Source organism: Filicampus tigris, chromosome 5, assembly GCF_054856515.1.
Source record: "Filicampus tigris isolate MCC_2025a chromosome 5, RoL_Ftig_1.0, whole genome shotgun sequence".
Lineage (NCBI taxonomy): Eukaryota > Metazoa > Chordata > Actinopteri > Syngnathiformes > Syngnathidae > Filicampus > Filicampus tigris.
Window position 1 is genome coordinate 11,383,781 of NC_141221.1, and position 24,511 is coordinate 11,408,291.

The 24,511-nt window shown below is 41.2% G+C and overlaps 1 protein-coding gene across 2 annotated transcripts; it reads left to right on the forward strand.

Moving 5' to 3' along the window:
• The first annotated feature begins 82 nt into the window (after positions 1-82).
• Positions 83-22,297, forward strand: lzts1 (leucine zipper, putative tumor suppressor 1). 2 transcript variants are annotated; one of them, XM_086032011.1, is made up of 9 exons: positions 83-266; positions 10,999-11,285; positions 12,405-12,530; positions 15,512-15,674; positions 15,772-16,157; positions 17,949-18,122; positions 18,210-18,341; positions 19,603-19,797; positions 20,876-22,297. In XM_086032011.1, the coding sequence occupies exons 2-9, from the start codon at positions 11,055-11,057 to the stop codon at positions 21,392-21,394; spliced, it is 1,926 nt and encodes a 641-aa protein (XP_085888137.1). In that variant the 5' UTR covers positions 83-266; positions 10,999-11,054; the 3' UTR covers positions 21,395-22,297. The 2 variants fall into 2 exon arrangements, with proteins under 2 accessions (XP_085888137.1, XP_085888138.1); XM_086032012.1 differs by lacking the exon at positions 83-266 and adding an exon at positions 9,120-9,267.
• Positions 22,298-24,511: the final 2,214 nt, after the last annotated feature.

The following is a 24,511-nucleotide window of genomic DNA, read 5'->3' on the forward strand; positions in this document are numbered from 1 at the left end:
TGACGGAGCGGAGTGAGATGGGAATTCAGGGGGGAGGCTACAAAGACGCACAGTAAAGAGGGGGCGGGCAGAGAGAGCCAGAGCGACTTTATGGAGGAATGTGAGTGTTCAGTGGACGGACTGATTGCACCATAGTCCGCTGTTGACAGAAGGTGAGAGGGGCACAGAGGAAGACACCAACATCATCATCATCCTCGGCCGCTGTCGTCCACACCATTTTGGGGAAGTGCAGTCCATGATTGGGACTGTGAAGAGCAGCTGAGCAGGTAAGTCACCACAAATATTACATGTTCAAGTTACACTTTTAGATCCATCAACTTCGAACTTCAGGGGACCTCCTTTGTCTTAACTTGCTTGCTTCAAAGTTAATGTGCTCACATACTGATTTAAATTAATTTTGTACAAGTTTGGCTTGTGTGGGATGTCCAGAGAGTGAATGAGGAGTTTGCGTTCTCACATTTGCCCATCACTAACATAACCGTTACTGGACAAACCTGTTTTTATCATGAAGTTGTTTCAGTGGTGACCTTAAGGTGTCCATCAATACAATTCTCTGAGGCGCCCAGTGTGTCCTTATCATTTTGTTGAGTCAAACAGAAGAGGAACACATGTAGTTTGCACTGCTGTTCAACTCTGTTCAAAATTTGTGGAATGAAGTGCCAGCCAATGTGAAAAACATACACGTTATTGGGGTGTGACAAGGCGCATAGGCACGTCCAAGCATGTCCAACATTGCTGTGCATTGTCGTTGACAAAACATTGGGTGTGTGGCAGGTTTTTGTAGGACGTATTGCACCTGGTATATAAAACAGAACACACGTGATTTCTTTTAACGTGAGGGACCTCACAAACGATGAAGAAAAAAATCAATATGTGTATGTACTCCAGATGAGCAACCGACCTGTGGAGGCAGCATGGTGCTACAGGATATAGACTGATCGGAAATGCAAAAAAATAAGAAAGAGTAGTAGAAGAAATAGAAGTATAGCTGTACACGAATCTGTGGTGTTATGAATGAGGCTTCCAGTGGGTGTGAAAAAGCAAACATCGAATCATAATTTTTGCACCTGGATCAGAACGAAACTTGTGATATTGTTGCGTGTGTTGTCACTTCAATGGGGAGCTCAAAATGTTCATTTAGTTATGCGTCTTGTGGAGGCAAGCTGGTTCCTTCAAGCGATATACCTGAAGTGGATGAGGTTTAACGGTATGTGAATAGTTATCCAGCTAATCAGCATCAGATCAAATGTTCAGCAGCACGGTCAACGAAGCCCATCTCGGCAGTGTTTCAACAACTTTGTCGATAGTTTGCTGCCGACCTCCCTCTCAGTCCGTCACACTTTGCGACAAACAGTGGCAGTTTGCTCGGTAGAGAGTGTCTCCCCAGCTTGTTAGCTAGCTAGCTTAGTTATAGGATGCTTATGATACGAGGATAGGCGCAAGAACCAACACGGATTCTGCCTTTGGTAACAATGCAGAGTGGGATCCTGGTTAAAGTAAGCCATTTTAAACTTAAAAGAATAAAACCTTAGGAAGTTTTAGGAGTTAAAAGTGGCTGCCTCCAGTGAGCCATCAGTACACTGGTGGCTGCCGCTGTATTTTCTAGTTCAATAAATAATTATATAAGTGAATGTGAGCTTTGTAAAGTGCTTTAGTCACCCACCGTATGGTGTAGTAAAAGTGCTGTATAAGTACACTCAACTTACCATTTAGATCCAATTGGATGTTTGATTTGTTGCACTATGATGTGTTTTTTGGGGGCGGAAGTGCAAACGATGTGAATCAATTCTGAACTTTTTCAACAATACTAGTAAATCTTGATTTTGGGTGCGGGTCCAAGCTCTAGTTTGAAAGCAAATCTTTGAGGTTTTTGAGAGACATTATACAAACATTCAGTACAACCGGCTGATCTTCTGTTATATCAAACTTAGCTATCATTCCGTTTCCCATCGCAATCGCCACGAAGTCCCTGACTTGGCCAAACCTGGTGTTGACCATGCAGAATCTTTGATCGGAAATATTGAACGTGTAACCGGCCATTTTCCAATTAGATTGGTCATGAATTAAATTAATAATGAATTTAACACGCCCCACACCACAAGATAATCTTGAAGAGACATCTGATAATCGGACCTTGTATTTTAGAGGAATTCCACTTCCTAAATGTAGGCTGCATCACTGGCGCTGTTACGACCTACTGAGGAAAGACACTTCTTAAAATAACTGTCCCAAATAGAGCATCCCCCTCATGAGTGAAGCCTCTAAGTCAGTGACGTGCAGCCTCACGCTAGCTACTGTATGTATGTAACTTTCATTCTCATACAACAGCATCTCCATTTAAGGAGCATTACATCCAGATGTTCTTACTTGGGCAAACCTGCCTCACAAGAAGGAGAAGCCTGCAGACTTCCCCCTTGTAATGAAGTACTGACCGATACAAGGTCAAATGGCTTTTATTTTGGAGACGAGCACAGGTAGCGCTTGAGGCTTATATTTCTAGCGGCGTTCTAAAAAATAAAGATATCTTGACGCCACCCAAAAAGTGAGCTCATTGTATGTCCTCTTCCTCCCACATTAGACCAACCACACACATATGGAGCGTGAGCAGATTAGGAGGTGGGAGGATGGTTATGCTCCAGAATGACAACCTTATCACTCACAGCTCAGCTTGCAGGGTCAATGGGCCCCCGTGCCAGGAAAGGCCTCATTCTCTTCTACCTCGCTATGCACATATAATGCTTCAAACAGACTCCCTTGCCCTGTGTGTGCGTGCGTGTGTATGTGTGTGTATTACATGCTGATTTGGGATTTTTCTTTTAAATGTGTAATTTCTGCTTCAAAGGGACAGTCATGCAAGACTGCCTGCATTAAACAAGGCATGTAAGTTGTTTTAAAAAGGCTAAAAGACGGGCAGTAATTTAAAAACTACTTCGTACATCCACGCCTAAAAATCCATTTGCTGCCTTTACTCTGTAATAAAAGCCAGAGAGATGAATATTTTATAATACATAGCAGCCAACTTTTACAGAAGACATAAAACTCCCCACATTAGCTATACTTGCTTAATCAAATGAGATCCAATTCAAGAATCATATATAGATCTGTCTCAATATATTAGAATTTTTATTTTCCTGTAATAATACAACTTTTTTCCTTACTTTTTCCCAGTGCGGTGCTAATACAGTACAACTGTGTAGTAAAAATCCCTTTACCATCATTATACTTCTCAGATGTGACCAACAGGTGCGGAAAGAAAATACTGTGACGTTGAAAGTTAACCAAAAACAGTAATGGAAACGCCCATCAGTGCGATGCAGTACAGTTCTATGCCTCTGCTACCACGATAGCAAACATACAAGTGACAGCCCATTTACCATTGTTAATCCTCTTCTAAGTATGGAACCATATTTGGTACCTGTCGTAGGTGCTTCACTCAAGGGGGTTGTAGAAGTTATATTAAATATCGCCAGTGATGTGTGTACCGCTCATCTGACAGGCTACTGTTGAGGACTGTGTTGTTGTTTTTTTAAATTTCTGAATTTAATAAAACCAATAAAAGTAATTTAATCAGAATACTGTGCTCATGACTGAATGCCAGTGCATCAATATAAAAGCGAGTGAGGAGGCCCTTGTTTATCAGCATTGCCCAGCAACTCTGCCTGCGTGTCGCGCCACACACGCGGGCAAGTAACTTTAATGGATTTGTCCCCATCGCAACCATTGCAATGACTGCAGTTGTTGTGAGTGGCGCTTTCAGACAAGCACCAGTCAGCAGCCGTGTTGTCACCGGGCCGTCCCCAATGGAGCCGAGAAGCCGTTAACTGAATCAAAACATGCGATATTATGTTTCATCTTCAAGAGTTCCAACAGCCTGTGGATGGAGTGCAGGAGAGAAAAGGCGCTTTAGTCTTTGGGAAAATGTGTGCTATAAAGCCCAACAAAAACTTTTGTAACATATTTCCAGAGGTGTCAATTCCAGGTCCAGAGAGTAAAAACCCTGCAACAGTGTGGCTAAAGCCAAACTCTCTGTTTTGACTTTCTGGACATAGATTTGAGACCTCTAGATATTTCATGGTGTTGGGTGCACCAAAGTAAAGACTGTTTAAAAGGAAATTTCAATTATTTTATTGCCATACTGAGCATCTATTTCGCTCTAAATGTTTCCGTTTAGGCCCCATCAAAGGCACATTTACCCTTATACATTTGCAGCTGTTAGGCTTATGCAAATGCCAGGATTGCGTAATTAGTATTTAACCAGCCGCACAAACTGTGTGAGGCGCTTGATTGTTTGGTTGACCCACTGTCTCATTTGAATGCGTCATCTGAAGGCAATCTCATTTCACCAGAGGGGGTACGTCACGAAAAGCTGGCCCGGTATCAAAGAGGAGGCCAACAATGAGCACAGATGATGTGATATCTATTTGATTAAAATAGAACACCCATCCTCTGCATCTAAATTCCTTTCACAGACAAGACCATGTAGGACAATGTACCAGTCGTCAGTTTATTATGCAGCGTTACGCTCTCGCACCATAAATCTCTCTCATAGGCGAGTCTTTCTCTTTCAGTCCGAGTCTGGCACTCCGTCTCGTCACTGTGGGGCCCGTAATGACTATCTGCTATTCTGCTCTTCACCACCGAAGCCTCCCATTCATGCTCAATCTCCTTTTACAATGCACTAAAAGGATTAGCCAATTAGACGCTATTTGGTGTCATTGTGAGGTCTTGCGTGTGTGAGTGCGTGCATGCGCGGTCAGTGGCGGTGTTAGCGGTGACAGGGAAAGATAGATGGCTGTCTGTACGCCACTCTTCATTCCCATTTGATTTGCTGCTGGAGGTCACATTAGTCATCCCTGCAAGTCAGCCCAGCCACACAGATCAGGACATCCGCGTGTGTGCGTGTGTCTGACAGGCCGCAGTGGATGACAGAGAAAGTGATGGAGTATTACTTCTCAATAATTCAACCCATCATTCTGAGCGTCCCCCGTCGTCGTCATCCTCCTCTGCCTCTTGGTCTTCCTCTTGCTCCTGTTTAATTTGTGAGTTTAATTTCCCCCGTGTCATAACTATGATAAGGGGGAGTGCTTGCTTCATTACACGGGAGTCATCATCAGTTACTTCACGTGAAACACAGATTGATTCCGGTTAGCTAATGTGTTACATAATGCTGGCAGCAATATGTGTGGACTTTTGCATTGAGGCAATCGAACTTCACAGCGGATGCCCAGTAAATCATATGCACACTGATGCATGGAGGCAAAATGGGAATAGATTTGCTGTTTGGAACTGGTCTGTGATGGTGTGAATGGTTGTCCGTCTATAGCTGTGACTGACTGGTGAGCAGTCCAGGTTGTGGGCTGCTATTTGCCCAAAGTCAGCTGGGATAGGCTCCAGCTGCCCGCGACCCTGAACAGGATAATCGGTGCTCAGCCCATCCCGCCCCCAAGATAGGGAAAGCCCCAAGATGCAGAAGTCAATTGAGACCCCTGCACCAAGGAACCGCCAGAGACCCAGAAACCCGTCCGTGCATTCCAGCCCTGCCAAAACGCTCAAGTGCACCTCAAGCCTACGGGGCGGATAGGCCACAAGGATTGGCTAAAACCACCACCCACCCCAAAGGTTGATGTTATATTGTATTCTTTTACACAGCAAACTCATTGAGTGTGAGTCCACAGTAGTAGTAGTAGTGCAATCCGTTTTACTTCAGTTGTTTCAATACACGATGAATCAACAATCATTTTAACTTGATTCATACTTAACCTTCAATTAATCAATGAATACTGTATGTCCATCCCTTATGTAACTATTCAAAAGGAAAAATGGTCAGTCAATGAAAAAACAATGATTTTAGACGTTCCGTATCAAGATATTGTTCGAGATCCAAAGTAACAAAATGTAACAATATCTTACTTAAAGGGGAAGTCAAACCAAACATATTTTTTTCAAGAATATGTTTGCCACTCATTGAAACAAGACATTCTAATAAATATTGCTTTCATAGTTAATCCGCCCGTTTTTAGCCATCTGTCGGGGCGGCCATTTTGTCACCTCTGTCGACATGAAAATGTCAATCACAACTGCTCAAGGCTCAGGTAACAACCAATCACGGCTGACCTGTTTTTTGAAGCTGAGCCGTGATTGGTCGTTACCTGAGCCCTGAGCGGTTGTGATGTCATTTTCAGTCGACAGAAGTGACAAAATGGCCGCCCCATGAGATGGCTAAAAAGGGGTGGATTTTGCCGCTTAACTCATATTCCACAAACGCGATATTAATCAGAATGCTGTGTTTCAACTAGTGGGCCTGCTGGGAACACATTCTTGAAAAAAATGTTTGGGGTGATTTTGCTCTTTACGCACAGAAAATTGCACCCTACTGTTATATGGAAGATTCACAAACAAATAAACCGGCGAGTTCCATGCTGACAATATTTCAACGGGAACATTCTAGGAAGATCAGGTCGATGTATTGTATAATGCCCCTTTAGGGATTCATTTGCAGACAAACAAGAAACAGACAACCTCTCATGATAAAACCATATCTTTGGTGGCAGCAGTGAAATCACAGTTTAGTAAAAGTGCATCAGCCACATTTGTAAGTTACTAAAGCTTCATAAATCCCGACCCAAAGAACAATACTATGGCCGAGAGTGACCTAAAAAAACAGACATTGTGAACCAGATAGATTATACATGCATCTGTTCCAAATTAACATACAGACAGTGAGAATTAAAGAGGTGCCATCTGGCAGTGTGGAGGTACAGTGGAAAGTTTCATGGTTATTTTGTGAGAGAGGCAGGTATAAATCTCACAACATGGTAACACAATGCTGTCTTCCACTGGCTGCGGTAAAAACGATTGGCTATGCTCTGTGCTCCATGTCTATGAGTGTGTGTGTGTGTGTGGGTGGGGGGGGGTAGTGCGTGTGCATGCAGGGCGGTGCATTGTGAACCGGACTTGCTTTGTGTCAGGCGGGTCAGCGGGTGCTCAAAAGCTAAGTATGATACCCCCTTTGCACACACAGAGAGCCCCCTGCTTGGACTGAGACGTGACAAAGAAGTGATAATACTTTTGTGCAGATAAAAGAAGAACACCTGTATCTTCCATCCCTCACCATCTCACCTAAGCGCTTGCATCACGACAACTGCTCAATGCAATACCAAGCACTTTAATGTTCATAAAAGTGAAATGAAACTGTCATTACAGAGAAAGTGAATAGAAGCATACAAGTGAGCCGGCAACCACACACTTTAATGAGCTCCAATGCAATCGCTCTACTATATTAGAAAGGAAAGGAATTTGATTTAATTTTATGTTTTTAATGATATTATTGCTACAGTATTTAGGGGTTGAACACCAGGAAGTGTAAAAACCCTCTTGGAATTGCTGTGGTTATTCTTCTGGCAAAGGAAGGAGGCCTCACTGTGCCTGAAAAATCACCAATTTTGCATTTGTATGCTAGTGAAAATATAATGAGCCTATAAAGTGAATTCAGAGTTTGGTTTTTAAATACATGAAACATGTTTGAAAGTGATTGATGAAAACATGAAAACACTAGAAAGACTTCAAAGATTAAGAGCTGTGCTACTCAATTGTGGAGGTTTTCTCACCATTTCTGTTTTCCTAATTTTTTGGGGGCGTGACTATAATGACACCCAGTAACGCACTTGGGCGTCCAGCATGAGTCACCCCTCCCCACAACAACTGAGAGCTTTCATTCCTATCACCATATATTCCGCACCATTTTGAGTCACTTGATAATCTTTACCACTAGTTTGTGCAGTTAGCTAGCTAGCTATGCTTACACCCCAAAAACGCATCTTTCCTGGTTAAAAAACAAAGTGTTATTTAAATTCCCAAGTCTTACAAACTAAATAGGTTTGTGTTATTCAGGCTACCACCATAACAAGTATGTGCACAAAAACAAAAGATGAATATATCTCAAAAACCTGATGTGCTCAGAAAAAATTAAAAAAAAAAATTTTAATCAGCGTCAAAGATACTTTTAGGGACACATGAAGCCATCTCTGATTAAAATTTGCTGTTGACTAGTGTAGTAAGACTTTGCTTAATTTGATGGGGAGCGAGGGAAAATTCAGTATGTGTGTACCACCAAGTTTAGTGTATTATGTTTTGCAAAAGGAATATTTTTCATTTCAATTTTCATTCCATCTCAAATCTCACTGGCTGTCATTAGATTGTGCAGTTGTATCTATAGTCGAGGAAAAAACATCAACAGGAGGGAGTCTTATTCTAAGAGTGTGAAAATCCTGCACGTAAAAATGTTCTTCCCAGATAGCATGATGTCATCAAATGTTTTCCCCATTGATTTCCTTGTGTATGGCCACGACAATCAATCAGCAGACGTGTTGCAAAGCTGTCTGTTTTGTTCACATTAAGGAGAAAATATAAGGCCACTTGCGACATCTATGGCCTGTTAGATTTACACCTGATTTGCCCGCGCCGCTCAGGGACCATCACATACAGTATATCTTCATTTCTTTGTTGTTGTTTTTTTGGTGAACACCTCAAACGTCGTCCTGCGGGACGCTCCCTGAAACACTTGCCCGTTTGAATATGTGTGGCACCAAGGTGGTAAATCACCCGAAAAGTGAAGCTCTCCAGCTCCTTCTCCATTGTGAGGTTGAGTCCTTTATTTAACACTCAAATATGGTCCTGGGCCGTTTGGGGAGAATATATCAACAGGAGTGCAACACAAAGAGCGGCACACTTCAACACACAAAGAAGCAAGCCGCTTTTTTCCCTCCTTCAGCTGAAGGTTTGTTTGTTCAGGGTGGGTGCAGGGCACAGAGCGGGCCAGAGGGATGGAGGGAGGGGAGGTTAGCACATACAAGGCTGAGGGAAGCAGGAGGTGTCTGGGTGACAGCGGGGAGGGAAGAAGGAGGGGGGGGGGGGACACGGGTGGATCTTTTGTGAGGGCCTCGAGTTAATCACTTGCGCGGCACACGTCGCTTCTGAGGGTGCACATGTTGTACACTTACTCCCCCGAGAGTGGTGGGGAGGTGTAAAGGGGGAGGTCCCAACACAAACACACACACACACACAAAATCCCATTTACATGTCAGTTATAATGCAAAGCTGACCCCACCCCTCAATTGCACATTATCAGACCCTGTTGGCCTGGTAGCATTTCAGTGTCCAGGAGCGTGTATACTTGTGTGTGTGTGCATGTGTGAATGTTGGGTGTCCACATGCAGGACTGGACAGATCACTCGTGTGAGGCCTGGTTATAGATGGATGTTTACTTTAGTAAGTAAAAAGCTATTTCAATGTGTGTTATGTCAGTGCTGTTAGCGTGATAGTGAAAGCTGGAGCAAAACAATAGGGGCGAATGCATGACAATGATTGTTTACACTTTTAGAGATGGAAAGTTAACACCATTGTTTTGCTCTGTGTAATATCTGCTTGATTTATGGATTAGATGATGAAATTCTGGAATATCTTTCCTTTATTTTCACAACAATCAGACTTTTGTTTCCTTGTAATAACTTTTTGTGTAAAGCTTTCTCTGCCTTGCAGTTTTTTTGTGATGCTCCCATTATCTTCTTCCTCATTGCATTTCATTGTGATGCAGTGTCTGCTGATTGTTTTCTCCTATGATGAAAATTGATCAGCGCTTGCACCGCTATTCATGCTTTCACTCTTCACTCTAATCAAACAAGACACTGGCGCCGGGTCACAAGATTAGGTACACCTGCACTAAAGAAATGATTTTACAAATATAAGAGCTGTTTTTGTGAGACAGAAAAACAACAGCTTTGATTGACACTGTCAGAGAATACGGTAATCATGATGATACAGAGTACATTTATTTATACAATGCGTGCCTTTCTGGGCACCAAACAAACCTTAAATAACAGAAGAGCGACAACAATAAAACAAATATAAAATATCTGCTCACTAGGTTTCTATATAATTTATTAAATACATATTTCATAAAATATTTTTTTAAATATGAAAAATATTAACACATTGTGTTAATTTACATAGCAGGAGGTGAACAGTGATAAAATACAAAATGATGGAATATACAAATGTAAAGGTGTGAGTTGATGTTTATTATTGTGTTTATAGTTTGAGGTGGTTTAAGATCCCATAAAATAAGATTAGAGGAGAAATCTAAGTGTTTCAGCAATGCAAGGTAAAGCGGCGCACAGGTTTCCAAAAATAACAATAAAACTAAGAAAATTAGCATTAGTTCCATGCATACTCTAGATTATGTGCATATATTGTTTTTGATCATGCTTCTGATCCTATTCAATGTTCAATTATACAAGTATATCATGCATCGTGTGTGCAGTATGGGACAAGTCACATTAAATTGTAGGTGTGCCTACAACGTTCCTTGTGGCTGAGCACAAATACAGCCATGCATCCAGTAATCCTAAATGACCCTTTTAAGTCAAATGTGATGTGATTAACTACACTTTAGTCCAAGCTTTTGTTGCCGTGGTCATTATAAAGTGGTGCGAGGCTGAGGACCAGCTGGTTAAGGGGGTGCCTCTGAGCCTGATAGCCAGCCACCACTCTCCACTCCACTGTGGGTCAGATCATGTCACACTACATCTGGGGCCTCATTGTCTTTTACTGTGGATGGACAGCATCGCTTGCACTGCTGTGAAATTATTCATGGTAAATTACAAGTGACAATGTAAACATCAAGAATAAATGCATGTTTTATTTATTAAAATGACATATTAATCAAACATTTGCAAGTGGTCGGTCAATATCCTAATTTGTGCAATAGTAGAGCACAAAGGCCTTTTGAGTCCAATCCAACGGTTAAGCCATAAATCTAGACACACAAAGCTGGGCATGGAGCCAACATAGGCTTCTTTTTTTTAATTCCATTGTGTTTACTTTGTAAATGAAAGCACACCTGCTCCAGATGTCGCTTCTTCACCAAACGGGAAGCGCCGGCATCAATTTTATGAGACAAAAGTGAGTTTACATCTTTCATTTCAACGTGCTATGTTGCAGATGAACTTCTCTGGGGGGTCATGATCTGAATCACCCCTTCATTCGCCTGCGGGAACATGGGGAGCGTCAGCAGCCTCATCACCAATGACGAACTCAACAGCAAACACTGCAAGGCATCAGAGTTGAGGTTGAAAAACAGAACAAATCAGCCTAGACGCAATGGTGGTTGCAGCCTCGATGGCTTACTGAAGTGTAGCTTCACCCAGGCCTCCTCCTCCCCCGCCCATCTTCCTAAAGGTCTCTCGCACTCCCGTTCAGGACGAAGCGAGGACTTTTTTTACATCAAGGTGGGCTTATCTGCTCTTGAATGGCACATACATGATATTCTGTCAGATAAAGACATAAAGATCAGATGTGGGCATTCCGTCTGACCGACGGACCGGCCCGTCTGTCCGTCAATGATGGATGCCCGTTTTGCTAACGTTAGACGGGAAACTTAAAAAAAAAAGAAAAAAAAAAGACAGAATAAGCACAGACGGAAGTGGATTTTCGTCCATCTGTGTAATCATCACTGACGGGTCAAGTCCGAACGGACCTCACAGTCCATTTTTGACTGACGTCTGTTTTGCTGAAGAGAGACGGGGACGTGACCCAGACTGCATTGACTATTTATGTACATGAGGTGGCTGTATGCACCAAAGAGAGAATCATCAGTTTCTCAAGATGACTAAGTAGTATAATGAGGTTGCTTTCAATACAAAGACAGTTTTACAGAGAAGTTCTTGTGAGCTAAGTTTTGCATTTCTATTTTTATGTTTGGAAAGAGTGAGGTTAGGAGGTTGTGAAATGGTAGTTTGCCGGCCCACACTCCATTTCAGAAGGTGGCAGTAATGCACGTTTGCAACTGTTTGCAACCGCTAAAAGCCAGAAGAAGAAAAGAAGAAGAAAAAGAAGACAAATTCAAAGAAAAAAAACATTATTTTATTGGAATTTGCTAATCTATTTCAGTTTTCACAAGTACTAGGAAGCATTTTAATCCACCAGAATTGTACCTTTGGCAACAATTTGACACAGGATTCTGGTTAAGGTAAGCAAAACTTTAAAGTAAAAAAGCAGTGTAAATGTAGAGCTGTTTGAGAAGCAATTGAGAAGCAAGCCGACATATTATGACATACGTAGTGCACTCCATTTACCATTTTAATCAAATCGGATCAGATAATAGTTGGATGGATGGATGGAATTTTCATCAAACTGACCTTTTTTTTCGGACTGATGATAGACGGACTGGCGGACCTTTGATGATTACTGACGGAAGTGCGATTAAAATAATATGACAGACTGACCGACAGACGATTACAGTTTGATTGACAGACGACGGACGGGTACCCAGGCTGCTGACGGATGACAGCCTGGCAAACTTTAGTAAAATGACCACCTCTGCTAAAAATGATTGTGCTTTACATAAGGTGAGCCAAAAACCGAGGCCAGCGCACTACAAAGGAGGCTCAATGGAAGACTGCATCAGCGGACGTAACGGAGAGGAGAAATCTGACGAGCGACCGAAACTGATGCTCATGTCAGGGACTGATGGGGTAAGAGGAAGAGTGCTTTTATTGTCATTATTAAACAAAGTGCATTTACTTGGCAAATGTTCATAACTGTGGTGGAATTTATTTGTTCAAGCGGATGATGCGCCCGGCAACATAGACACAGCGTTCATCAACGTAATAGTTGCTGTCAACTGAAAATAACATCACAGTTGCTCAAGTCTCTGGTAACGACCAATCACCTTCCGTACGTCACATGACCAAACTCAGAAAACATGTGAGCTGTGATCGTCATTACCTGAGCCCTGCGCACCTGTGATTCGGTCGACAGCATGTAGCAAAATGACCAACCCCTAAAATGGATAAAATGGGAGGATTTTGCTGCTGTATTCACATTCCACAAACACATTAATCAGAATACTGTGTTTAGACTAGTGGGGCTGCATTTAACATATTCCCTTTTAAAAAGTGCAGTCCACATGTTGGCATACCAATTTTTCATGAAATTTGAAATGATGAAGTGATGAAGCCACAGATTGGTTTGTATTATTGTTATAGTCTCACCTATGACTCACCGACTTTTGTTTATTCAACGCTTGTTTGGTAGAAATTTTGTGAGGTTGTCGTACTGTGCTTGAACGCTTCAAAGATTGCAAGTCAAAGTTTTTAATAAGTTAACAACTCTTGCTGAAGTGGATAAATAAACTGTGTTTCATATTAATTCATTGTTCATTTGCACGTAATGTAAGCCTAACCTACTGTATAAGACCAAAACATTAATGTATAATAAATAAGATATTTGCTTATTGGAGTACAAACCAATTTATTGCTTGGGTTTGTTTAAAAAATATACATTTGCCAAAAACTGTAAATAACCATGAAGCTATTGTAAGTGCATGGCTATTATTATTTTAAATATGGTATGTTTCAAATTGTAGAGCAGCAGCTCACTTGTATTGTATGATTGACAGAATGTAGTTTTGCCTTCGGATCTGAGTTCACAGTGCTCCATTATGCTCTATTAAAGAGTCAGTCTTCATGAGTGTACTCCTAAAAAGAAAGAAAGAAAGAAAGAAAGAAAGCAAGCAAGAAAGAAAGAAAGAAAAAACTCCCCACAACGTTTAAGATAGAAGTCTCACAGCAGGTAGTGGACAGTTCTCACTTGTGAACCTCACCATTTTCATAATTACCTCTTTCCAAATGAATAACCTTGATCTACTCAGGGAAGAGACTTGAGTGTGCTGAGAATAAGGAGGTGAAATGACCTTCTCTAAAAGCTTTATATGCCTCAGGGCCCCAAGGCCAACGTGTAGGACGTAGGAAGCAGAAATGGGAGATAGATCAGGATCCAATAGAGCTTGGTGGATAGGGAGAGAGATTTATTTTTTCAAATCAAAAAAGGCATCCCATATCCCAGTCATGTAGTCGCTGAGGAGGAATGCTGAGCTCACAAGCGTACCCTCTTTACCTCAGCATCCCATATTATTAACAACCCAGTAAAGGGCTATTCATCTTCCCGGTGGCAGCAAATGAGCGGTGGGTGGTGTGGGATACAGAATGGAGGAGAGAGGGGCAGAAAAAGGAAGGGAGGTACTGCATGGTACCACTTGTGTCTTTCTTGAACAATACAGATCGAGAGGGACTGTGGCGTTCTTCAGAATCCAACGTTTTCTCTGCCTGTTTAATATGCCAGCGTGTGGTACAGTGCAATGCTAACTTGAGGAGTGAGGTAGTTCATAATTCAGAAACGTATTTGGGATAGGAAAGGATTGTTTACACAAGACCGCTGTTCATGGTTAGCGCTAAGCTTTATAGGACTGCATATGTTTAATACATCGTCAGTAAAGCTTACGTTCACTGCATTGCAGTATTCGTTCCAGCCATCCATTTTCTGATTCTGTATAGGTAGCCTATCCCAGATGACTTCAGGGGAAAAGACTCATTTCCAGTTAGTGACAGATATAGCATATACAGTACAGTGGGGACAGACAAACACTCACACTCACATTGACATCATTACTGAGTGAGAACTGGACCCACGCTGCATGCTCAGAAGTCAGGCCAGTGAAGCACGGAAAGCATGGAATTGCTTACTTAAATCAAAAATCTGAACTTACGCATACTGTAGACTGATGAAGGGGATTCAAAGGTTCAAAGGAGCCAACTTCTGGCATAGTATGTATATTCAAGTAAAGTGGAACTTCAGTTTCATGATTAATCTGTTTTAAAAAGTCAGACTACATGTGAATCATGCAAACAGTGTAACACTGAAGCAATTTTCTCACTGGAAATAATGTAAAACTAACACGTTCTAAACACCCAAATATTAACGGAAACATGCGCTCTGGGAAGATGGTGGTCTACAGGTGCCCACTTCACAGCTCTGTGATCTCACTGGCTAACTTCCTCATCCGCCTGTACAAGTCTGCCTGCAGTTCCTTATGAAGATACTTTGTGTGCCTCGACCTGCCACAAGAGTCAAGCCAAGGACTATTAGCGCCCTTCTTGCATGCAGTACTTAAAGGGATGAGAGAGACTGCTTTAACTGCAAAATACCTTTTCTTTAAAATGCACCACGCTGTCGCGGTTTGCATGCGTCTACGAAAATACTAAAACTTAGTCTAGCCCGCCCATGCACAGATTTAGACTGCGCCTCGTGCCAGACTTGCACTGGAGAGCATGAAAATAGAGTGGTTAAGTAGATCTAGACTTGGTGTGAATTTCATTTAAGTGCATCCTAAGTCAGTTAGGATTGGCTCCACGTTTTTCAGCTTCCCTGTGGCCTTGGAGAGGATGAATGGATGGATGGGTGGATGGATGAATGGGTGGATATTATGCCAGAATCTGAGGAAAGTTAGTTGCTGGGATTTTCGGTTTTGCCTTGTGACACATCCTCAGCTCTATGAGGCATGGAATGACTTGCATTTTGTAAGGCTGTCAGCTAAAAGGAGTTAGTGACTATGAAAAAAAAAGGGGGCGGGAGGCAGGCAGAGCATTTCTGACAGCGTGTCATTTCACTCTTCTAGACCACTGCTGAGAAGTCGCTGGTCCGATCCAGTGCATACAAGCCTTTAATTTCCAGGAGTGTATCCTCCACAGAGGCACAGCGCAACAGCCTGGACCACATCCTCAGCCAACTGGACAAATCAAAGAGTCCAGACATCCGACACAAGCGAGACACATCCTCTGGTCTACATCTAAACTACATTGATAAACTTCAAAATGTTATGATGTGGGTTAAATGCCAAACAACCTTTCAATGATTAATCCCCACCTTTCCTTTCAGGGAATCTGTCAGACTCTGGCCGCAACTCCATGTCAAGCGTCCCCACCCACAGCACCAGCGGTAGCCTAAGTGCTTCCACAGGCCTTGTCAGTCACAGCGATAGGAGCTCCACTCCTGCCAACTGCCTCCTCAAGGGAGCTCAGCCCAATTTGTCCCCTTGGGTGAACAGCGGTAGTCGAGACGGTGGCTATAGGGCTGGTTTGAGCGCAGGGGGCTTGTCATTAGAGGCTCACAGCGACGGTGGCTCCCCGCTATCTTCGGATCGTCCGAAACGTCTCTCTGAAACTGTGGGAGGGAGTCGGTCCCCTCTGACGACAGATGAGTCACTGATTGAAACATTGGAACAACGACTACTAGAGAGAGAAAATGAACTGCAAGAGTTACAGGTAAGTACTTAGCTCTCATGTCACCTCAATGACAAAAAGTGTGCAAAAGTGCACAACTACCTACTTTTTCACACTCGCACTTTTACTGCAACCGCCTCTCTAATCCTAACTGCACTCATGTCTTCCCTCACGACTATCAATCTTCCCTTAGGTCTTCCTCTCGCTCTCTTACCTGGTAGCTCCAACCTCATCACCCTTTACCAGTATACTCACAATCTCTCGTCTAGACATTTCGAAACCATCCAAGTCTGCTCCCTCTAACTTTGGCCCCAAAACATCTAATCTTGGCTGTCCATCTGATGAGCTCTTTTCTAATCCTATCTGACCTGGTCATTCCTAAAGAAAAACTTCAACATCTTCAAATCTGCCACATCCAGCTCTGCTTTCTGTAACTGTCTCTAATCGATACAACATGGCGGGCCTTGCCCCTGTCTTATAAACTTTCCTCTTCATCTGAGCAGACACTTTTCTATCACAAAAGCAAACCTTCCAGTGAATCACTCAGAAAAAAAAATCAAATGGTAGTGATTCATTTTAGGGCCTGTCTCATGCTTGAGAGATGGTGTGTAATTTTTGTCTTTGAAAATTGAAGTAAATATATATTGAAAATAAATGTAAACCATACTATGTGCTGAAATTATCGATCAACATGAATGGCATAAATTGCTCTTTTCGTCGTAACCCACATTATTCTTCAAATGTCGTCTTCTGTTTTCTTCCAATTCCATCCTTACATTCAATTGTAAGATTTCTCTGTTGACCAGTCAGGTGTTTCTTATGTTCCATCTCGCGACAAACGAACTGTATTGTACTTAAACCAATATGCCACAGAAATGTAAAAGTTAGACAGTATGGACATTTTAGAATGAAAACACTCAAAAATGCATTCCATAGTGTACTGAACAATACTTACTGTTTAACCACTAAAACAAAATAACACCCACATTTTAACACAAGAATGCCATATACGAAACATAATTGTAGACGTGACAGTTGTTTTAAGGCCTCTACACACCAATCCGATGTTGGCCGTTGTGGCCCACTGTTGCGTCAGCCGCGAGGTCGGCACATCAGACCAGAAAATGACAGACAAACACACTCCGGTCCTTATGCGCATGCCAAGTATAAAAATAAATCCTACCTGGTATAACCAATTGCATCTCGATAGCTTCCCATAGTTTGCCTTTCATCACTGGATCGGCATAGCCTTTGACGGTGATGTCGAATAACGGCAGTCTTTCCTGAATTTCAGTGATTAATTAGTCTTCGCGCTCTTCTGTCAAACAAGCCATTATTTGAATAGAGGAGATGTGAAAAATGAGCAAAGTTGATATAGTGCTTGAAGAATAGCTTCCATTTTCATCGTTTGTCCGCTTCCGTCACTTCCCATTCTTGTGCAGCGTACTGATTCGCTAGCTAACAGCCAATCATAGCAATCATTTGTCCCGACAGCCCCGATTCTACATGTTGAATCGGCCGAACACGCCCCCCCAGATGGCCCGACAACAGCTCTGACTTTACGACGATGTGTACTGACTTTCTGACGGCCGACGTCAGATTGATGTGCAGAGGCCTTTAGGCATCAAGCTCAAGTGTAAACTCTACTTGATTTATAGAGCACTTTAAAAAAAAAAAAATCATTTAAATCATTGTAAAATATGGTAGCTCACCTTTTTTAGATAAAAAGCTGTCAAGCCGAATTGGCATTTCTTTAAGGGGTCAGAAGAAAAGACTGATTTAGTATCATTGTAAACATCCCTGCTGAGGTTTCTCCCATTAAAACAACAACAGGTGAGCTATGAGGTGAAGGAAGCGGCCACCTGCAAGTTATTTGAGGAAAGACAAAAGTATTGCGCTGACGAGATGCAAGAGTTGAATCACCGATGCTGCGCGACGTTACAACAAGCCTCGCAGATGGCCGCAAATAGCCAGCAAGCACTTCAGCTGCAGGTCAACCAACTCCAGGTCAGACCACCTCAATCCCTTGCTACCGAGTCACAGGTTGGACTAAAAGGTTGCACTCTTGCTAATCCAGGTTTGCATCTTATACAGGCAGAAAACGAGAGACTCAAGGGCGATCTGGCAAAGCTAAGCCAAGAGAGGGAGCTCATCGAGCGAAGACTAAGAGCCTATGAGGAGGAGAGCACGCAACTCGCTCCAACGCTTGAGGAAACTCAGTGGGAGGTGTGACACGGTTGTGAAGTCATCAGGCCATTACAGGACCTTTTTTTATTAAGTTTCTATTAAGTGAAATAAAACACATCTTGTAAATTTGACACACCACACACTGTAGAATAAGAGTGTTGTTACCAACCCTGACAAATGTGAATAATTAGAAGAATCACCATAATATAACAAGAGTCTTCTTAATTGTGAAAACTCAGCGTGAAACATAATATAGTGCTTTATTTCACATACAATTTTCAATTAAAATCTAGTGAGAGCTTGTTGGTAAAGAATACAGCAGTGGAGAGCACCTGCAAAAATGTGCACATCTGCTGAGTTTCCTCAGAAAAGGCAACTTCATTGACTTTTTACGGCTCTCGTCATCTGTTGCCACAGGGGTGGCCAAATGTTTCATTTTATTTCTTAAAACAGACGGATGGGCCAAGTTATTTGTACACTCTTCAAACAGTTTTGGGTCAAAAATGGACTGATCCACACTGGGTTAGTTTGACCCACCTTCCTAAATTGTTTTGTACAAATTGACCCAAGTCCATTTTTGATGCCAAATTGTGTTATTTTTTTAACCCAACTGTTTTTTGAGTGTACTGTATATAAGAGAAAAGAATCAAAATAATATTACAATACATATTAGATGTGCAATTAGTGGTCTCAGAACAGGGTCCACTAAATTGCTGGGGACCACAATTTCACGCATATGTAGGCAAAAGAAAGCCGGTAGACGACGTAGCCTCCATGAATAAACGGTCTGTGGTTCCCCACTTTCAGTGGACACGCCCACAGCTTTTGAGAACAGACAGGCTTGATTTTGCATGATTTTAAAGCCTCATTTGGTATACTTGATGATTTTTTAAAATAATTTAAATGTGTCAGGGTTGTCGACAACATCCTTTCTGTGGTGTGTCAAATTTAGAAGACTATCTTCACGTTACATAGACTTTAATATAGTCCACCTATTGAAAGAACGAGGAGCTTTTGGCGTGAAATTGTTGAAGGGGATAGAAAATGCGATCACATAAGTATGTTCCCTATGGGCAATGGTAATTTTTCCCAGGATCCTGTCAGAAGAGGAAATATCCTATCCATTCAAAAATCCAACACGGGGTATAATGAAGAGAAAGCTATCAAAATTTCATCAAGTGGTGAATAACAAAAATATGTTTCTGTCTCCAAAAGTGGAACATTTGCTTCTACTTGAACAGTCCCAGTAGGGTACAACACATACAAGAGAAGACACTGTGATCTTTGTGTCCCAATCTAGGTGTGCCAGAAAGCAGGCGAGATCTCCCTTCTGAAGAAGCAGCTGCGAGACAGCCAGGAGGACGTCAGCCACAAGCTCAATGAAATAGTCAGCCTGAGGGCACAGCTGAAGGAAATCACAGCCAAGGCAGAGATGCTGGAGAAGGAGAACAAAGACGGCGGCGACAGGCTACGCTCCCGCGCCATCGAAGTTGAGGTTAGGTTCCATTGGAATGCCATTACACGCTCAGGTTCAACTTCAAACAGAGAATGACTCATTATCTCTTACAATGTAAGATAAACTACTGCGTAAGAATGCCAAGTTGCTGTAGGTGCACTTGAAGTCAATGTTTATTCAAGCACGATCAATAATTCACTTGCAACACATGCAGATAAATACTTTTCACAAGTGCTTGATAAAGCTCAGTAATGCCCAGTTTTGATTGACACTCTTTGAGAGTATTAATTTCTACACATTTGTTTGTTAGTGAGCAGGATTATGCCTTAATAAATAAAGTTTCCTATCGTGGCAATTTATATGAAGGATTTATTTAACCATAGGCTCTTATTGTTTAAAAAAAAAAAAATCAAGGTTTTTATAGTTCATGAAAATTAACGAAATAACTAAAACTAAAATTGAAAAAAAAAAAATGCATTAACAAAATTAAATCAAAACAAAAATGCTTAAAAAAAAGAAAATTAATTTAAACTGTATTTGGATTATAAAACTAACTATAATTATAGCAAAAATGATTTTCATTTTGGTCAAATAATATCATGCATGAGCTTTTAAGGTTCATTTTAAATGCATTTATTTCGGTATTACCGTACATCGGTAGCTACAGAAGAAGGAAGGTCAGTTGTTTGAGAATTGTAGTTTACCTTACTACACAATATTTGGTGACTTTTTTTTTTTATCTTGCAGTCTAAAAAATACTCTATTTATTAAAAAACTAAAAGGAATAAAAAAATTAACTAAAATGAAGCATTATCAAAAAAATAAAAACTAACAAAGTTGCTCTAAAAACTAATTGAACGTACCGGTAACTGAATTTTAAAAACAAAAGTCAAAATGAAATATAAACTAACTATAATGAAAAATCTCAAACTATTACAACCCTGGTTATAATAAAAACATGAATTTGCTATCTGACATAAATTTGGTTGGGAAGCTAAAACAAATTGTATTCCATTTAATTCGATTGGGAAATATGATTCAAAATTATTTTTTTTTAAGTAGAAGCATGGTCATGGAACAAATCATTTCTCATTAAGTCTGTTCTTTCCCAATTTAGGTATGCCAAAATGAGCTCCAGCGCAAGAAGAATGAAGCCGACCTGCTGAGAGAAAAAGTGGGCAAACTGGAAAAAGACTTCGAGGGAAAGGCCAAAGACCAGAAGCCCCATCAACACGCTTCACAACCTGATCCTTGCGGCCACACGCAAGCCACAGAGCGAGTCGCCACCGTCCACAAGCAGAAAGAGGAGCCTGAGGGGCAAGCGTCCACAGAACTCCTCCAGAAAGAAGTGCAGAGACTAAAGCGGCAGCTCAGTGAGGAGAAGGCGGCTCAGGAGAGACTGGCAACCACTTTTGACCAGGAGAGGCGCACGTGGAACAAGGAGAAGGACAAGGTCATCAAGTACCAGAAGCAGCTCCAGATCAACTACCTGCAGGTGCACAAGAAGAACCAGGACTTGGAGCGGCTCATGAAGGAGCTGACTGCTGAGCTGGAGGCCCGGGCGGAGCTGGGCCTGGATCTCAAGTATAGCTCAGGGTTGCAGACCTACGATGACGTCATCGCCACTGAGATATGATTGCCTACTTTCACTCGTACTTGACTACGTACTTTTTTTTTCTTTTTTTATTACACAAAAGCTTTCACAGCACACACTGGAGGTATTTGCCGATGCTAATTATTGTTATTGTTGCTCTGAATTTTTCAATTAGCAGATTTGAGCTTTTGTGACATTTAGTTTAGTTAAATGAATCAAAATACAAAATATATAATTTTGTGTTGTAAAATATTAATTTATTGAAGGTTACAATCATTTTTAATGCTATTTTTTTTGTATTTTACAGGTTCTTTCATCAATAAAATTATGTTCAGTTTACTAAATTATATGATAGGAACACGTTATTATGAAAGTAGTATAACATTTGTCTCCACCAGCATTAAAACAAATAAAGCAATATAAATAAATGATCAGAATATCGGCTGACATTTTTCAACTGCACAGAAATGACAAGATTCCCGTTGCAATACAGTACACTATATAGAATAAAATCACAGTAACTGTAATTGGATTTTAGTAAAACAATTGTTATAATATTGTATTTTGTTCAGCTTTCAAGACATTTTGACACATTACTCCTGACTAACCTGTATCATCAACGTTATGTTATTTTAATGTAAATCGGTGCAATCCGTTTAATTTCAGTTTGAATCCACCTCTAATATTTTAAGTTATTTCCTGACATGGAATACAGTAAAGTACAATGTATGTAATAAAAATTGGGGGGACTCGTCATGAGATAATGTGTGTGCATGTGTGCGTGAAGGAAAGTGTAGGTGGAAGGGAGAGATTAATGGGTTCCAATAAGAATGGAAAGAAATAAATTTTCGAGATGTAGTGAAGAAATTGAAAAAATGCTATCTCCCTGTGTATCTCCATTCTCTTTTTTTCTTTTTTAACTTTCTCTACATTGCACATTCAACTTTGCTCACCTTGGTAGTATTCCATTCGGATTTTTCACATTAAAAAATCCCCAACCATATGTTTCCACTATTTAGGAGCTGTTCTATTTCATATGCAAAGGCAGCTAATGTTTTTATAAGGTTACTTGGGATGGTTAATTATCCAACTTGGAGATGATAGTTAAATGAGACATCTGATATTCCTGGCAAAATAAATCAATTTATAAAACAATGCGGGGGCGGGGGATCAAATAAAACAACACTGGCATCGTTTGTTTGCCAAAGATTTGTCAGCTAATTCAAATACATCTGTTAACTGATGATCACAGTCAGAAATTCTGTTAAATGCTGGGGCGGGGGGATTACCAAAAGATGATGTTTGAACCAGTGCAAGACTGTTTACTCTGAATTATTGCACAATGTTTAGCAGTGATGCCATTAAGGAACTTGTTATTCTAATCTATCAATTCAATCATTCAAACTCATGTTTAAAAAAAAAAGGTTTTAACCTAGATTTTCACTTGGGGCTGACTTCACTTCTGTTGGCAGCTTATTCCATTTGCAAGCAGCATAACAGTTACATGTTGCTTCACCATGTTCACTTTGAACTCTTTGCATGACTTTGAAACCTTAAACGTAGCTTTGAAAACCCTACTGATTAGGTACTGCAGCAGTCACCATGGCTCAGTGGGTTGCACACCTGACTTTCGACACAGGAGTTTTGGGATCAATTCCTGTGCTGTGACAATTTCATAAATGAACATTTTGACTCAAATTTATAGCCACTGTTAAAAATGGGGGCGGCACAGTGGTCGACTGGTTAGCACGTCCGCCTCACAGTTCAGAGGTCGTGGGTTCGATCCCGGCCACGGGCTACCTGTGTGGAGTTTGCATGTTCTCCCCGTGCCTGCGTGGGTTTTCTCCGGGTACTCCGGTTTCCTCCCACATTCCAAAAACACGCTTGGTAGGTTAATTGGACACTCGAAATTGCCCCTCGGTGTGATTGTGAGTGCGGATGTTTGTCTCTGTGTGCCCTGTGATTGGCTGGCAACCAATTCAGGGTGTCCCACGCCTACTGCCCGAGGACTGCTGGGATAGGCTCCAGCACTCCCCGCGACCCTTGTGAGGATAAGCGGTATTACATAATGGATGGATGGATGTTAAAAATGGGCACACTGCCTGGAAGTTAAAGTCAGCTTTCAAATCCCACTTTGAAACTCCGACTGTTTTAAAACCCGATATCAACACATTCTTACATTTGAATTTTTACTCAATTTTGTAACCACTGTTAAAAATTAGGACACAGCATGGAAGCCAAACCTGCCTTTGAATCCCTAACTGCTTTAAAACCAGAGGTCACACATCCTGACAACAGAATTTTTCAACTGAATTTTGGGGCAACTGTCAAAATTCGTGACCGCTTGGAGATTAAAGACACGAGTCTGAAGACCTCAGAACCCTACTTGTGTTTATATTCCATTAGCATTGCTGTAATATTTTCAGGACGTCAACCACTCAGTGATTTATGGACCAGAACGCGTGTTTCATGTGACCAACAGACTGAAAAGAAAACATGGAATGTATAAAATCACTATTTTTGGCAGCTCAGTGCCAAAGCTATTGCTGTAAGAATTTAAGTGATTTTGATTATCATCAAGAAAACCATCGGAAATGACTAGATGTCAGACTTTAAATTAAACTCTTATAGGATCTTTTGTTTTAGTCATCATTATATTTGTCTAAACAAATATACTTTTCGTTGTATCAGGCATTTAAAATGACCAAGAAACTTGATGAAAGACGGGTGGTCCAAACACTTTATTCAATGTTCTACCTGCTGTATTTGATGATAACACAAAAGTAGAATCTCTATTTAAAAGATGTTTTAAACAGGCAAAATGCTGGATTTAGATTGAACACTACTAATGGATTCTAAGCTTCAGCTCAAATCTTTTGTCATTCGCCCATTATGATTCTAGCCTTTTTGGATTTAAAGAATGGGATTGTTTTGTCTCTTGTCTAATCATCTCCCTCTCCAAATGAGCTGATTGCACCAAAATCAGACATGAAATCAAATTAAGTCCCTTTGCCAGTATGTGGCTCTTTTGTTAATGGCATGCATGGAGGATTACTCATAACTGATAAGAACACTTTCAAAGTATGTTTTAAGGAGTAGAGAGCGGCAAGGCGTCTTCCTAACTAGAACACATGACCACAATACATATCATGGAATATA